Raw genomic sequence first — 18,162 nt, forward strand, 5'->3', positions numbered from 1 at the left:
ACTCCCTATGGCCCTCTCTACTTGGAAAGTCTTTGCAAGGGTAGTTATTACAATGTGATTCCTGAAGGTAGAAAACTATTTCATAAAATACACTGTAATTAAACATTTTTACAGTTAGCCTGGTTTCACCTTATTTGTAAATTTAATTATTCAGATTTTATAGCTATAAAATATATTTAACTATATACATACACACACATACACACACACACCACACACACATATAACATTTTCCCATTCTTTACTTGGTAGTAATTCTCTTAATTACATTCGTGTTTCTGATTCATTTCCATGCCTATATTCCTAAAATGCTCCTTGAAGAGCATTTGAAATCCCACACAACAAATTCAGCAGTCCTCTGGCTTCTGTTTTTCTACTGGCTCAGTGAATATAGGGACAGCAAGAAGGAAGTACTATTAAGCCTGAGGATGGTCAACCTGTGACTGAGTAAGCAGCTTTTGAGGTCAGTGGCCCTTTGTTTGAACCCTGGTCCTGCCACTTCTTGCCTGTGGGATCATGGGTAAAGGACTTAACTTCTCAAGGCTTTCTATGTATCAAGAGAATGAGTCCCATAGCCTGAAGTGAATTGGGCTGAACCCTGTCAGTCACTGTGTACCCTGGATAAAGCATTCGCCTGTTTTGGCACCGCAGTTTCTTCCTCTGTGAAGTGAAGCAGTAACTGCACCTATCTCATAGCAAGTGGTGAAGACAAGAGGTTTATATGTGAAAAATGCTTAGAACAGGACCCCAGAAAGCGATGTATTTAATAAATGCTGCTTATTATTGACAATTTTGAAGAAGATGCTCCTGGTGATAAAATGGTTACCCAAGAAGTTCTATAATACATTCCCTGAGATCTCTTAAAACAAGTAATATATAATCCTACAAAAATGTCATCCAATTGACAACAGAGGAGACTAATGATCTCTTGTCTTCCACACAAGTTCATCTTTCCAGAGACTCAAAACTTATAGTAATGTGGAGATGCAAGCTGACTGTTTTACTAAAAATTTCGTAGTTAAGAGGAGAAAGAAAAAAATGTCATTTGGATTGCTATTTAAAAGGAATGCAAAGAAATGCAGCAGAAATGCAAAGATAAGAACATTTCTTAAGCTAAACAATCTGTGTAGCACGTGTCACTTCCTGTCACCAGGTGGGTGGTTATGTTGGATTTGAACATGGGAAGAACCAGGACACTGATTTTAGCCTTAAACAAAATATAAAGAAGGTGCTAAATTCAAATGATCTACTGCTAAAAATTACTTCAAAAAATATGTATCAGGTTAAAAGCCTTGGTGAAAAGATGATATGAGTATCTGACAAAACCTACAACAGCTTCTAGGAAGGCAGGACATAAACAGGACATTTGGGGCATGGCTCCACTCATTTTCTTACTCTTCCCTCCTCTTCCTGTTGGAGAAGGATGTATCTGCATCAGACACTGTCCTGTTTTCTAAGAGTGGGACAGTGGTGACTGGGGCAGTGACAGCTGCTGTCCACCTGATGCTGCACAGGGTGACACCCTCTTGAACCAGCAGCTCAAGTCCCACTGGAGGTTACTGAGGTGGGCTGAAATTCAAATTCCACACAACAAATTCAAGTTTTAAATTAGAAATCTGAGGACAAGGATTGTGGTTTTTTTGTCCACAAACATCTTGAACTACATTGTCGAGATGAGTTCAATAATACGAGTGCTCCTCACTGTCTAATGCATAAATGCTTAAGAAACAGTGGCTATAATGATTCTCTTCCTCGTTATGGGCATCTGAATAACTGTGGGTTTGCATTACTCTCCTACTCTATCAGGTAACAAATATGGGAAGTTTAAAATGCATTTCTAATGTGAAACCCTTGAAGGACTAGCAAATCAGCACAATGTCCTCCACCCATTGCCAATGCATTCTGGAGAACATATGTTTTTACCTTGTGGTCCATACTGGCTCATCTGTGGACCATAGGTCCCACTTGAGTTACTCTGCTGAAAGCTACTCATTCCAGGATGCATCTGGCCCCCAGGAGAAGGATGAGGTGACATGGATGGTCCTGTCTGTTGAGGCCCATACTGAGACATCTGAGGATTTCTTTGCGTGCCTGCCATAAAACCTAAGTGGAAGATAAATAAAAATATGTGAATACAGGTGTTTCATAACCTCTGAATACAAAGACAGGATTATGTGGAAGGTGGCTAGGGAGAAGACTGATATTGTGAGAGTTCCCTAAGAAAATATACAAAGACATTTCAAACCCAGATGGGGATGCAGGAGAGTACCACAGAGACACCCTAGTCCTCAGAGTTCCTGGTACCCAGTAGAAGATGAACTTCACCTAGAGAAAGGAAAAGGGACAGAAAGGCAAGTTACCATATCCATTCTTGTAGAAAAGGCCCCTATAAAAAAGCAACAGTAACAGCTGAGAACCTCCATTCTCACCAGGTCTCTGGCCCCTAATATGCCAACCTTTTCACACCAATGGCACTCAGTTTCCAGTGTACAGAGCTGTCTCCTTCCCTCTGAGTTTCTAAGGCAAGGGCTATTCATCCGGATTCCTGAATAGTTTGTCAACATGTGAGGCACTAATTCACACCCTCCCTAGCAGGTTTTTAGGGACCCATTGCAGGGTCCCATGTATACAAGGCTCCTGTATTGTACCAGAGCCTGACTTGTTCCTCCAACTTGCTCTGCCTGTCATCTTCCCCACTTCATATGTGGCACTTCTGCTTACCCCAGTGTTCCTTTCAGAAATTTCTTTCAGGGTATGTGGGAGACAGTAAATTTCAAACCTGTTTTTTTTTTTTTTTTGGATGAGTGGACATTAAATTCTTCATACACATGTGAGTATTTGCTTAGCACACATAGTACGTACTTGTACGGATAAAAAAATACATTTTATGGAGATCTATAATAACAGGTACATCCATTTATCAGTAGCTGAAACCAATATATTAAGTGAGTACACAGAGTGACAGAGTGCTAAAATCAAGACACAGATCTAAAAAGAAGCTAGTATTATCCAAACAGCACACCAACAGAGCAGTCTGAGAAAGAAAGAACAGAACCAAGAACTTGTCCCTGCTTCACCAAGGAAAGGCTCTGGCTGGCCTGCAAGAGGCAGATCACTGCCTGCTCTTGAGAACCTAGGGCAGCAGCTTTCAAAAAAGTCTCTTGTAGCAGCATAATATGAGGTAACTCCTAGATCCAAGGTTCACATAAACTTGGGAGGATATGATACACTGTGTTTACAAAGACCAGGGCTAACTTTTTAGCAAGAAGAGGTCTTTTAACACTGCTTCTGTTTAAAGACACATAAAAGCAGAGTCATTTCTTATTATCCTATTTAATATATTTATAAAGATAATCTCATGAAGTTGGGCTCAGTTGACAGCTCCTAGATACAAATATCATAGAAAATGTTTGCTTTTTCTAATCTGAAAACAAACAGAAATCAGGGCACTAGAATTAGTATAAATGACTGCATCTTAAAATGTTACATATTTATCTGAGCTTTACTATAAAATTCTCGAGTTTCAGATAGAGTCTTGTTTAATAAAGAAGTGTTTCAATTCTACATAGATGTTGTGTGAATGTGTATCTTGCCCACCACCCCGTAACGACTGCTTTTTTGTTCATTAGACAAGGACAGCATCACAGGTTCTATTAGCATTCAATTTCACTTCTACCATCAAGGTGTCTACGTGAACATAAGGACTCAGAACTCTGATGATATCCCACCTCCGTTCCTTGTTTCTGGAACACATTCTGGAGGCTTAAGGTTTGTTCAAGTGAATTCTAACCTGGGTTAAGTTACATCTTTATTTTATGACTATTTATTCAGTCCTTAAAAAAACATGCCATTTGACATTTTTATCATTGGCACTCTGCAGAAAATAAAGTTTGTGTAAAGGCTTTAAAAGCATCTGAAAATCAGTTCAAACTGAGGGCTGGGAACGTAGCTCAGAGGTAAAGTATTTGCCTAGCATGCCTAAGGCCCTGAGTTCCATCACCAGCACTGCAAAAACAAATAAACCAACAACAATAAAAAGGGAATGTGTCACAACATTAAATCTATAACTTAGGGATAAAGTCCTAGGAATCATGGAATCTGCCTCTTCACAAAGAAATTAAAACTGGAAAACTAATTTTCTTTCTGTTTATCTTCCAATGATTCCACTTATAGAAGCTTCTTTCAATACTGTTTTCTATTTTTTATAAGACTCATCCCTTTCCCTGTGTTCCCTAAAACCACAAATGGGGAAGGTGACACAATTCCCCTGTGTTCTGACTTGGCCATCACCATCTGACAGCACTAGGTTGGGAGTAGAAGGCTTGGACTATAGTCTAGTGTCACCAGCTCAGAATCAAATAGGGGAGACAGATGTGTGAGTAAATATAAATATACTGCTGTACACAAATAAATCTGGTTAACTATGTTATCTCAGGCAATCATAATTTCTTTGAGCTTCGGTTCCCTCATCTGAAAGATGAGCTTCCTATAAAGATCAACTGAAAGAACACATCAAAAAATACTGTGTAATACAAAAGAGATGATGACGGTAATTTTCTGGGTTTTTTTGTGTGTTTTGATACAGGGTCTTGCTAGTATTTCAGGTTGGACCTGAACTCATTATGTAGCCCAGGCTGGCTTCGAATTGGCGGCAACCCTCCTCAGACTCCTAAGAGCTGGGATTCCAGAAGTACGTCAATAACCCCAGGAATTTTCTGCTTTGTAAGCTGCCAAGAATATCCTTTAACTCTTGAATACCCCACATATTCAAATTTAGCTTCTAGCTAGAATGAACAAGCTGGTTTTTATTTCTGTGTCTGTTTTATTTAAATACATGGCATCTGGATCACCTCAATTCTTGGGTAACTGTGTTTTATATGTTCCAAAAAGTTAAAAGAGTGCATTATGGGAAGCAGCCCTTCCACCCCCATCTCCTGTTGGAGTTCCCCAGCCAAAGGCAAATGGTGCTTCAGTGAATCCTTTCACAGGTATTTATAATTTTTTTATTTTATGAAAAAATAAAAGAAAACTTCATAATCAAGTAGTACAAGAATAACAATAATTATTATACCATGTACTGTTATTTTCAAAGTAGTTACTCAGAAACAAGACATAAACCAAAAAGATTCTCACAAAAAAGGAACAAACGTGGTTGTGTTTTACTCTGTGTATCTTTCTTATCAACAGTAAACATGAACACTGTTTAATAGCTCTTTGGGTTCTTTCTACGGCAGTCTGTTTGTATCATTTGCCTTTCCCACTGGTCACTGTTTCTTTTTCTTTTTTTTTTCCGTACCAGGGGATCAAATTCAGAATGCTTGCGAGGTAGGCGGTGGCCCCACTGAGCTAAATTCCCGGCCCAGGTCACTGTTTCTTGATGACAAGCATTCCCTCTGGCACACAAAGCTGTTACCACCCAACAGTGGATGGGCTCAAAGCCCTGCTCTGCAATCCTGTAGAAAGCTGGCCTTTTGGTTTGATTAATACTGGCATCAGCCACAGAGTATCATAGCAGCAAAGTGGCAGGAACTGACATGTTTTTGAAGCTAACTTTACTCCAATAGGTAGAATGAAGAACAAACTGAAGGGCAGTAAAGTTAAAAGTTGGAAGACCAATTAGGAGTTAGATAATGATATATAATATATAATATATAATAAACAATTCAATGCCAACAGTAATTCCCATATAAAAATTTTTAAGTTATGGAATATTGCCATAATCTTCTAAATAAGTTGATGAAAAACAAGAAGACAGATACTAGCTAAAAATTTCTACTTTTCACTGTAACTATAGAAACTATTCATGTCTGTCACTTATTTCCTCAACTGTAAAGTGGGGACAATCATATCTGCTTCACAGAGTTGCTGTGAGTGAAAAGGTCTGGCACTTTTAAACGCTCAATAAATATTAGTGATTACCACATTCCAAAAGCAAGAGGCAGGAGGCAGCCCAGTGTCACAGGAGCTCAGGTTCAGATGTCAGTCTGGCCTTCCACAGGTACTATGCAAACTCCAGCCTGTATTCACCTTCCAGCTTCTGTTTCTAACCTGCTAATGTAGGACTTGCCGCTTGATGGTGGTGGGAGCACTTTTAGCCAAAATTCTTTAAGATTCTGGTTTAAATAACTTTTTCACCTAGGAAAAAGCTAAATAAGGCCTGTAATTTCCATTTTTGGAAGAGGTAGTTCTTTTGTCTATCATTTTTTAAATTTTTATTTTGAATGAAATCAATGTTTACATATTTCCCCCAAAATGGAAAAAAAAATCAAGTTTCAACCAAAACTTCTCCACCTACTTATGGTGGCATATTTATTTGATTTTATTTTGCTTTTAGAAAGTTATTATAAAATGGCAGCTTGAGACGTGGTTTGAAGATAGATAAACTAACAGCTGAGAGAATGCAGGTGCATGTTTTAAAATAGGTATGAAAATTTTCTAGGTATAAGCCACTTAAATTTGGAAGATGAAACTTTCTAGTAAGGGAAATTTAGAAAGTATAAATGAATTTCCTATACATTATTAACATACACAGTATTGCTAACAATTACCAAATGTATTACAGAATTTTAAGTCCCAAGTAAACATCTAATGAGAAAATTCAAACTTGGGCAAAGAATTAAATTAGGTAAGTTTATTTACATTATATAAAACAATGTTTCTTAGAAACTCCATATGAAAATACAGTGGTACCTTGGTCCACAAACTCAACTCTTGCTATGATTCTGGGTCACAGACCAAACTGGATGAGAACCCAATCAAATTTCCCCATAAGGTCAACACTGAACCTAACCACTGAATTTGATTTGATTCTTAATCAACTCAGTTGCAACCAGAATTGTGGAAAGAATCAGGTTCATGAACCGAGATGCCACTGTATAACATACATTTCATTAACATAAATGTACCCAAGGGTTTCTGTAAGTAAATTTAAGATTTTTTAGTCCTGTATTTACATGTATACACAACACAAACTCTTATGTTACCACAATGCAAATGAAGAGAAGCACATTTTTAACATGAAAAATCAGCTGCTCTTTAGGAAGAAAAAATTCAGGCAAAATCGATCTTCTCAGAGCAAACATAATGTGTTGGAAGAAGAAAAGTACACAAATACTTATCTCTTTGGAAGCAAAAAACATGGGTTAGACGCAGCTTCTACCAACCCTTGAGTGGGACCTTGAGCTCTGTTGTATAAAACGGAGAATGCATTTCTTGCCTGCGCTAACAAGATCATTCTGAGAGTCAAATAAGAAAAGTGTATGCAAACGTACTTTTCTACACTGGAAAACACCAGGAAAATGCTATACAATGGCAGTACTATTGCCTTTACAGTGATTCTATGAGCCTTTTATTCATTGTGTGAATTCCATCTAAGCTATCAAACTGGTAACTCAATCTACAATAATGTTACACAAATCTTCTACCAGCATGCCCCAATTTTACTCCAGCATTCATAGAACTGTGCCAAGAATAAGAGTATTTTTTTTTTAAAGCAAAAGATATGATTCTAGCACTGGAGGAGCTTAAAATATAGTTGAAAAGAAAATAAATCCTATCAATAAGGGAAAATGATTAAAACTATACAGAAACTTATAATTTCATGTATGATAAAAAGCAGAAACATCTTAGCCAATGGGGTATCACTTCCATTGCCTCTCATTTATCAGTCATTTAAATGCCAAGTGCTAACAAGGAGAAAACATTCTAATGGGAAATAGATAGGAAACATCTTAGCCAATGGGGTATCACTTCCATTCCTTGTCATTTATCAGTCATTTAAATGCCAAGTGCTAACAAGGAGAAAACATTCTAATGGGAAATAAATACCCAATAAATAACTCACAGAATGAAGGCCACACTTCCTAGCCCAGCCTCATGTCTTCTCAGCATCTGGTCCCACCCATTCTTCCTGCCCCACCATGGAGTCCCCACTGAGTTTCAATCACTCAGGTACTCTGAGCTGCCTGGAGGCGCTAGATTGCATCAGACCACAAATAAGTGCACATCCCATTACTCAGCCAATATTTACTTCATGTTCTACAGAAGGTGCTGGTCTAGAAACAGTTGACATTTAATGAGCATGTACTATGTGATAACAGGTTTGTTCAATATTAGCTTGTTTAAGCTTTATTTTTTCCTTTGTGGTGCCGTGCCTGGGAATGAACCCAAGGGCTCTTCATGCTAAGCATATACTGTACCTCACACTTCAAGAAACATTTTGTTTGTTCTTTGGAGATAAGAGTCTCTATGTTGCCCAACCTCATTTCTAATTCGTCATCTCAACTGATCCTCCTGCCTCAGTCTCCTACATAGCTAGGACTACACGTGTGTGCCACCAAGTCCAGCTAAGAAACATTTTATATTATAATTTAATGTGCATATGTGAGCATACATACACCATTCCACACACTCTCCACTTTATAAAACAAGTTTACTTCTATCATGTGCAACACACTCTGATATTTTACATGTCACTGGAGAAAGATGTCCACTCATGGGAGGCGCAGTCTGAGAAATAAAATGCTAGCAGTGCTGCTGTTGAACATGCAATGTCCAGAAGGCCCTTCACCTCCCTTCATTGAGGCATTCCTATCTATCACAGCTCTGGCTCCTGCTTCCTCTAGCCACATGCCTGGAGGAAAGTAGACCTTACCACATACTTGCAAAGTATATGTTATGTTACATGGTGTCTACACTGCCATCATCATTTGTTCCTGTGGTTGGCTCTCTCCCCAGACTCCAAACTCAAAACACACCATCTTCTCAAACAGGTATCTGGAGTATGATACGGAGTTGGAAACAAACACATGGGCTTTTAGTGAATAACAGAACATCTTCACTCAGAACCCACTAACTTTTACTGATAAAAGTGGCTTGATAAGTCATGTTGCTGGTCGCCTGTTTTGCAGTGTATTCAAAGAATCATCTCTGAGGGAAGGAAGATACCTATCTGAAAAAGGACTAGTGTAAGCAAAGCAGCTGACAGCAAGGAAAGGAAGGAAAAGACTGCTTAACAGTTCACAAAGCATGGCGATTTATTTCCATCGCCTAAATATCTATCACCTGTATCACTGTCCAACCCCAGAGTCGCTGCAGCCAGGGGGAAGGTGGGCTCTGCAGTCATGATGCCTGGTTGAAATGTGGCTTCTCCACTTGTGGTTAGGGAATTTCTTGAGTTACTTAAGAGTCAATCCTCAGGAAAATGCTACTTCAGTCTCCATTACAGGGATTCATTATTAAAGATTAAACAAGAGATTTTCTTTTTCCTTCCCTTTGCAGTGCTGGGTACTGAACCCAGGGCTTCAGACATGCCAGGCAGGTACTCTGACACTGAGTTAAAACCCCAGGCCTTTTAAATTCCGAGTAGCTGGGATTACAGGTGTGCACCACTGAGCCTGCCAACATTAAGTCCAGAGACATATTTCTATATGGTTCATGGCCTCCAACTGTACACTTTTTTTTCTCTTCTTCTTGATACAACAAATTCTACAATGTTAAATTTTAGACACTGAAGTCTTTTGGAAAAAGTGAGTCATGCCCAAACCCAAGTCATGGTTTGTCCTACATGAAAGAAAATGGAGTGCCCAGGTTCACACAGGAGAGCACAGCACCCATTCTCCGATACTGAAATTTCTCAAAGGTGCTTCTTCACCTAGCAGAGAATACAGCATCCGGATACCAGTCAGACACACAAGATTCCATATATCACCAAAAGGAAAGCATGATTTTCCTTTGGCATGTGGACAATTTATTTTCATGTTGGCATCTGTTAAAAATTCACAGAATAACTGCCTTGTTTCTGCAAGCCAGTTTAGCAAAAGATGTCTCACCACATGTGTGAAATAATGGTCACACACAGCACCACCTCAGAGGAGTGTCTCCAACTGGAAAGACAGTCAGAGTCATTTGTCTTCACAAATAAGTGTCAGATTCCCATTTGGAGAGAAAAATAGATTTAAAAAATATTCTTGTTACATTTTAATATCTTCAGTGTTTATTTGCCTGCCTGCTTTTCTTGAAAACATGGAATTGCTTTGAGGAAGACAGAAACTAATGGCCCATTTAAGGCTTTAACCCAGGCTCCCCTGCATTCTACCAGCTGTGCTTTAGGTTAACTAAAAGAATTGCTCATTCTCCTTTTCCTTGCTACTGCAGCATCCTACATATAGGCCACACACAATAGCATCTAATCTGTCCCCATCTATCCCCACTACTCTCTCAGTTACTAACTAGTCTTGAAACTTACATCATCTATCATTGAGTAAATTAGAATCAAAGGAAGGATCAGACTGATTAACCAGATGGTAAATAGGGACAAAATACCCTGCCTTCTCATACACAAATCTTTAAAGTTTTAGCTGCATAAGTTGGCTTCAGTGCTGAGTTTCTTTAGAAGCAAAGAAACTGCTTCTTACAGTTTTCAACTCAGGTTATACCTGAGTTATTTGTATTTGATGTCTATATTTATTAGTAGTATTTCATAGTGATTTGCAATTTATCACTTCAATTACAAGATCTCATTTGATCTGTGTAGAATGTCCATAGCAAATCTGATGCTCATTTTACATTATGAGAACGCTGACATTTTAATTAATTGTCCAAGGTCACAAAACTAGCGAATGGTAAAGTTTGCACCTAAACCCAGATCTTGTCATTCTAAAATCCCAGCAGATTAAAGTGAGAAACAGCATGTAAAATATGAGGCATTGCATTGTGAAAATGAGGTCACTGTCCTGGCTGTCATGGAGCTCTGGTCCTGGAGTGTGAATACCTTACTGTAAGTGGGCCCTGAGTACTGTGGCTCTCCTCTTGAGGGCCAGTGTCAGCATATTTCACTCACTTGTCTTTGCAACAAACACTGACCCTAAGGCTAAGTGCTAGGCCACCAGGATTTGAAGGATCAGTAAGAAAAGTAGGCAGACTCGGGGGTGGTGGGGTGGTGAAACTGACACTGGGGTAATGTAGGTGGTAAAAGTGTTCCAATTAGAGAGACAAGTTTATATTAAAGTCCTAAAAGAGATTCAGTGTGGCAGGGTGCTCAGAGATAGGTGTGTAATGAGAGGCAGACTAGAAAGGGAGGCCAGGGATGGACAGGGCAGGGCCTCAACTGAGAAAATCAGTTTACCCTTCTCCAAAATGAAGGTACTGAAGATATTTATGAGGAGAATCCAGTCTTCTGGAAAAACCACTCTAGATGTGGAATGGAAAACTGGACTGAGAGTGAATAAGGCTAGTGATAGGAAGAAGAGCTGGAGTTTGCTGAAGATACATTGGTGGGCTAGATCCGGATAGTATTGATGCTCAGAATTAGGAGATGGGTGGAAATCATTACAGAAGAGCTTGCAGAATTCAGGGTCTCATTCATTTGGGGAAGATGGGGAAGAAAAATCATCAAGGATGGGTTTAGCTTTAAAGACTGGGAAAAAAGGCAGACACAAGGCAGACCATGGTTTTACACTGAGGCAGAGAACATAAAAATAACAAGAGAAAAACGGTGGTATAAATCAGTGCCTGTAATACACAATGGTGAATTACCTAAGACCCAGATGTTCTAAAATACTTATCACTGAAGAATAATGAGCCCATTACAAATGAATGTTAACTATTAAAAGCACACTTAAATTGGCAATTAAAAAAATTATGGCACATAATAGAAGTAACGAAACTATCTTTCTTTTAAAATATTCTAAAAGACACATGATGCTCCATGAATATAAAATTGACTTATTGTACATGATATATGTTTTCCCAGATTTTTGATGAACACATTTCTGGACCGTAGACTTAAAAGGAACTTGATGATAAAACTAACCCAAAACCTTGGCCACTGTTTTCTCCATTACCGATGAGCTTTGGTTTGGCCCACAATCTAGCCCAGAGGCACAATTCTGAGGCTCAAGAAATTAGAAACAGCTTTCTAGAGCAATGTCTAGATTTCTGTCTTGTATAAAACTTCTCATTAGAGTTTATTTTCATTTTTCATGGATCATAAAAAAAGGGATCCCCAATTAAGAGCAGAAGGTGCATTGACTGCATCTGGGGTGAGGGCAGAATACCATTAATGGCTCAACACACTTGATCTATTATACGTACATAGCACACAGTAGGAAAATGACTTATCATCTCTCTAGAACTCTAGGTATGTTATGAGAACATTTTCTAACAACCAGTATATCCTATGAAACCTCTCAGAATCTGGAGATTTATTGTCATACTTAAAACTGAGAATCCAATAGAAAGAGGAACAAAATAGTATCTATAATTTTGCAAATGTAGAACAAAATATCACACTCTACTTCTAACTCCTTGACAGTTATCTTGATGTCCCTCCTTCTTTTCAATGCTGACTTGGTAATTTGTTGTTGACAATAAAAGGTCAGTTAGTGTACTAAAAAATAATTTTTAAAATTTCAGAACCAATTTTTGGTGTAACTACCTCAATAAAAAGTTGGTACCATTAAAAACTTCAAAATTCTCACTAATTTCCAAGTAAATACCTATGGGTTATAAAGAACATGGCTGGAGTAGGTAGAGGTGGCCACTGGACAATTTACTTAGCGTCCAACTCCAGATACAGGGACTCCAGTTAAGGACACCAGTGGCTGTCTAGTGGGAGAAATATCGCTGAGAAGAATGGAGTGCAGAAAAGGGAGGTAGGAGATAAAAATGTTTACCGTGATCTACACTGGCCAAAAGGTAAGTTTGTATAATATAAGAAAAATAAATATTTTAATCTTCGGTTGTATTTTAATCTTTGGTTGTTTTGAGCCCTAAACCTGAAAAGTCTCGAAATCCTGGAATGGTGTAAAAGCTGAATGAATCCTGTCTGTCGGGCTTTATGCGTTGAACACATCTCATAAATCAAGTTCTGTCATTGTCATAGAACAGAAACAAGATCCAGTTAGGCCCTCAAGAAGTTCTGTCTAATCCACAGAAGGACATTTAATTCATTTTTACACATCTCTTCCCTGAAACAGTATTAAAAAGTTAAGAGAAAGATCTGTTGTATGATCGTATGTGGCTACAAATTTTAAGAGGAATTCTTTTCAGACTTTGAAAAGAAGCTAAAATGCACCATTAGTGGGAACAATTATACCGAGACAGATAATATTTGGGTTAATAAAAGAAAAATATAAGAAGAATGAAGACATATTCTATTCAATCGTCTACATAAAACACAAAAGTCTGAAACCTCAAAGTGTTGAAATATAGAAATTCTGATTCACTTTTTGTGGCAGCACATAGAACAACCACACCTCTATCTATTATATACTTTTGCTGGGTGACAGCACTACTTATTTTTATAAAAATGCAGTTATGGGGCCCGGGATTTAGCTCAGTGGTTTCACCGCCTGCTGAGCAAGCACATGGACCCGAGTTCGATCCCCTGTACCAAAAAAAAAAAAAAAAAATACAGTTACTGATAAGCATCACTGTGAAGATTAGATTCCAAAGGTGTTTGTGAGTCTATTGACAAACAGCTATCAAGGACCCTATATGGTTGGACAAAGTACCTGAAACTTATAAAAATGCAAAATTTTGTTATCTCCTTTTTTCCTGGTCCTTCCACAAATTATGGGGGGAAAACATAAGTTGTCCAGCTTGACTAATTTTGGTACCACAGATAGAGTGACAATCAACTCCCAAGAGGCACAGTCAACCTGCCCATCAAATGGACAGGTCCTCATGTAGCTGGCAAGGGGGATAGAAATCAAGACCTTGTGTTGCTATTCAACAATTCCAGAAAACTTCACCCAGGAAGTCTCTGTGGAGATCTGATGGTTACAGAATGGTGCCAAAGAACTGCCTACAGCACAGAATACATTTCCTAGCACATCACAGTCCCGCAGCAGCATCAGTTCTTCTCACAATTTATGTCCGAGAGGGAAAGTTCTTGGGGATTCTGTTCTAGCCTATCTGAAGGACTAATTAAATCCTCATTACTACCTTCTAATTATTCAAACACTGTGGGATTAGCTCAGGAAGTCCCTGCTGGTGTACTAGATGAAAAGGGTTAAACAACCTGTGTTGATTTTGAGAATCTAGATCTAGATGAGACCTTCGGAAAGCCACCAACATTAACATGAATATTTAATTAGACACCACTGTGAAAATGAAAAGGGAATTCAATTAATAGGTTTTCAAAAAATTAATTCTGATCCCTTTACATCTGTCAATAAATAAGCCTTCTTTCAGCATTTTCACCTAAAATCCAATAAACCAGAGGGACATTTGCTAGTTTCATTAAGCTTAACATGTTACAGGAGTTAAAAATGTGATCTCTTTAACGTTAATAATTATTATACTTATTTATCTACTCGGATACTCCTCTAAGCCCTGTTGAATAACAGAGAAATGTATTAATAAGTCATTTCCTATGGCTCTATTTTGAATTGTAAGAATTACATGTTAAAGATTAAGAGGAGTAAAACTAATCTAAACTTGTTCACTACAATTTTCTTCTAAAATTTATTTTAGTATTTTATGGTTATTGTTACTGTTCCTCCAATGCTTAAGTAGCCAAATTTATATTATTTAATTTTTTAGTGAGGTGATTTTAACAGCAATTTTGTCAGATGTTATATGAGGTTTAGAGAGAGAAGATTTGATTCACAATAAGAACAAAATGGCAAATGTATTACTATAGAATACTAAACTGAAGTTTTGACTTTTCTTCTTTTAAATTTATGTCAGTAATGAAGACTAAATAATTTGAACTAATTTACTTTATTCAGTTAGTAAAATGTTCTTTTTTTTTTTGGTATGGGGGATCAAACTCAGGACCCTGCACTTGCCAGGCAGGCAAGGTGCCACTGAGCTACATCCCTGGCCCAGTTAGTAAAAGGTTCTACCAGAAAAGTACTAAATCAAGTTTTATATTGGAAAATAGGTGAAAATGTAAAGGAGACAACACTACACAAAGAAATAAACAGGCCAATAAACATCTGAAGTGTTTCTCTCCTTTTTGTAACCTTCAATGCTACATCCATATTTACTCATACAAATACCTTAAATGTATGATAAATATAAAGCTGTAGAAACTTACAGTTGTTTTCATCTATGTACAGTGTGAAGAATGGATTGGTGATTGATGTCCTCTGATGAGACTCAATAGCAGAACTACCTGGCAAAAGGCTACTGAATTAGAGATGGGTGGGGTGGGGATTGCAGGGCTTGGAGAGCCTCTTAGTATTATTCAGGGTATACGGGCACCAAACTGGCCACAGATACCAATGGTAGTTCAGATCCCAGGACAGTATGAGGTTTGTGAAACTCTTAAACCGAGTATATAATTTATAATGTATGTTCTTACTGAGTAGGTACAACAGGAACCAAGCAGAAAGAAATGACAAGAGAGCATGAATGCAGCTGCTTGAGCCTGGAGGGAACTAGCTCCAGGGTGGCAAAATCAACACCACTGGGCCCCATGAGGATACTGGGTTGGACCCCCATACAGTAGTACATCACCTCTTGTTTGGTGGGCTTGTGTCAAAGTGAGTTTGTCTTTGCCATGAAAGAAAATGTATCTTCTGATACATTAAAGAAAATGAGTACACTATGGAATCTTACTATCTTCATTTTGTTTGTTAAAATAAAGTAAATGTAAAAGGAACTGTTTGACTTGGTTACTTCAGCATTGAGTAACAGAGAAACTATGATTTCACCTGATCTGTCAACTACCAGGTATGCTGGTTGGTACACATCAAATGATGGTAAAACAAGTCTTTTTATATTGTATCAAATATTAGGAACTAACATTTCTTCTAAATTTGCACAAATAATAGTCACTTTGTTTTCACCTTTGCTACCCACTTTCAGAGGACATTTAACTCATGTATGGCAATGCATGATTTAAGATTATAAGTCATTTGAAAATATGAAGTTTTGCTTTTTAGGAGGTTGACTGACCAATAGGAAGCACAAAATAGAGTGTACATACACTTTAGGCACAGTCTTTTGGAGAAGGTTTAGGGAAATATTTGTAAAAATCAATTCAGATTTAGCAGCTTATAAAATTAATATTTGCCTCTTGAAGAAAATGGTCATAATAATCACCCAGACTGTTACATATCTGTCATGTTGCCTTAAATCATACTACATGTAATAAAGGCTATAAGAGGAAGAAATTCACAAACATGATAATTTCTATGAAGTTACATTAGTGGAAATGCCTAGATTTTTGCCTTTAAAGTGCATTAATATCCTGCCCTTCATATTTGCTTCTCTACATTTTCAAATCTTGACCCCTATCAGCTATAAGGATTGGAAAGATGCTGTTGGAGGCAGGAAGAGGTTTCCTTTTTGGCCTTCTTAGCACTTCCTTAAGGTTAACACTGCAGAGCTTCCTGCCAAGGAACTGTTTACCCTGACACACAGGTGACATCAGCGTGAGTGTTGGTAAAGAGCCACACTAGGGATTAATGAAATGACAAATATTCCCAGCTCTAGGTCTGGCCTGAGCAAGCATTCAGTGCAGGAGTTTCCTTTTCTTTCCTCCTCCAGGAGCCAGCAATGCATAGAAGGCACCCCACAGCCAAAGAAACAGAGTGTATGCAATTCTCCTGAGTGTAGCACTGGTAAGCTCTCTATGAATTTGTGTAAGGTCTTCCAGATGGTTGTAGCCACAGGAGAAGCTGATGTAGAGGAGCAACTTACAGAGCGACACATAGCAGGTCGCAGGAGAGGGCTTAGAGAAACAAATGCTCATGTTCACACAATATTGAGACTGTTAAGAGAATAGTGATAAGGCAGTGTTTCATAAAGTATGTTCCTCAAACCTTGAGCATCAGCAGTGCCTGGGAGCTTGTTAGAAATGCAGAGTTTAAATGTCACAGCTCAGCCTTTCTATTGGAATCCACGCAGGCCAGCAACAAGCTTTAATATGCCCTGTGTGTGACCTGCATATACTATAAAGTTTGCAATACATTAACTATTTCATGATTAAAACAAATCATATCATTTTGATAAGGAATGAAAGTATTAACTATACCTTAAATTACAATTAAAAAGTTAAATAAGTTATGAGAAAATGAAAAATTAATTTTATCCTTATTAAATATTCATGTCAACACAAATGATGTATAGGTAAGACCACCTTTTCTTTGGCACTGCTAACTGAAACACTGCTGAGTTTTTAACATGTGAAATAACTTAGACCTCGTAATTCTTTTTTTTGAGACAGGGTCTCTCTACATTGTTCAGGCCAGCCTCAATCTCAATATGTAGCTCAGGCTGGCCTTGAACTCATGGCAATCCTCCCATGCCTTGAACTCATGCCTCAGCCTCCCAAGTGCTGGGATTACAGGTGTGCACCACCACACCCAGCCTTAGATCTCATAATTCTAATAAGCAGCAAATTATATCATTTTTACCACTCTTATAGAAATAACCATAAATATCAGGGATCAAGAATCATTTTAGTATCAGTCACCAAGCTGGCATGGTCTGGCTTCCAAATCTACATAGAGGAAAATGGTATCTCTTGAGGAACAGGGTGGGCAGGCCTTAAACCACAGGCCATGGGAAGTGACCTGCTGCAGCACCACAGATGGTACAGGAGCCCTGGTCTACACTAGCCTGGATTACAATCACCACCATCACCTACGTAACACCAAGAAAAGCTTTACCAGCACTGATTGAAGTGCAGCAAGTCTGCTGGTGTGGGAAAACATCTGTTCAAAAGTTTCAGGAAAATCTCAAGTTCTTTTTTCTGGCTCAGATACTAGCTTCTGGGAAGGAGGAAGGTCATGACAACTTCTAGGGGTCTCAGTTTCTTTATCTGCAAACTGAGATAGCTGCACTGTGATCTTTCAGGTCGGCTCCAGTTCAAAGACCTTACAATTTTAAATCTTAAGGTCTTGCAGTGAGTTTATAATTTTACTATTAAATGTGATGGAACAAGTGGCTGGTCAAAACAGCAAAAACATGTGCGTGCACACATACATTTTAAAAATTTACTTCAATGGGATCAATGTCCAAACTGAAACATATTTAGTTATCAGTACATATGTAGATCAAATCAGATTATAGTTACATCCAGACTCTGTTTCATCATGCTACACAGAGACATATTCTTTGGCCCTTGAACTGCACTTTGGGAAAATGTCACCCAATCCACATGAAAGAATCCACCCTCTCCATTTTGTTATGTAGAGTTCTTGT

The 18,162-nt window shown here is 38.2% G+C and overlaps 1 protein-coding gene across 1 annotated transcript in view; it reads right to left on the minus strand.

Annotated features, from left to right (window-relative positions):
• Arid1b (AT-rich interaction domain 1B) overlaps positions 1 to 18,162 on the minus strand; it is a 431,446-nt gene that overhangs the window by 68,555 nt on the left and 344,729 nt on the right. The window contains 1 exon segment of the mRNA XM_087193427.1: positions 1,924 to 2,103. Within this exon segment, the coding sequence (XP_087049553.1) occupies positions 1,924 to 2,103 (180 nt within the window).

The sequence above is a fragment of the Heterocephalus glaber genome, unplaced genomic scaffold (assembly GCF_053883595.1).
Source record: "Heterocephalus glaber isolate CG9 unplaced genomic scaffold, H.glaber_assembly_v1.0 deba00001592, whole genome shotgun sequence".
Taxonomy (NCBI): Eukaryota; Metazoa; Chordata; class Mammalia; order Rodentia; family Bathyergidae; genus Heterocephalus; species Heterocephalus glaber.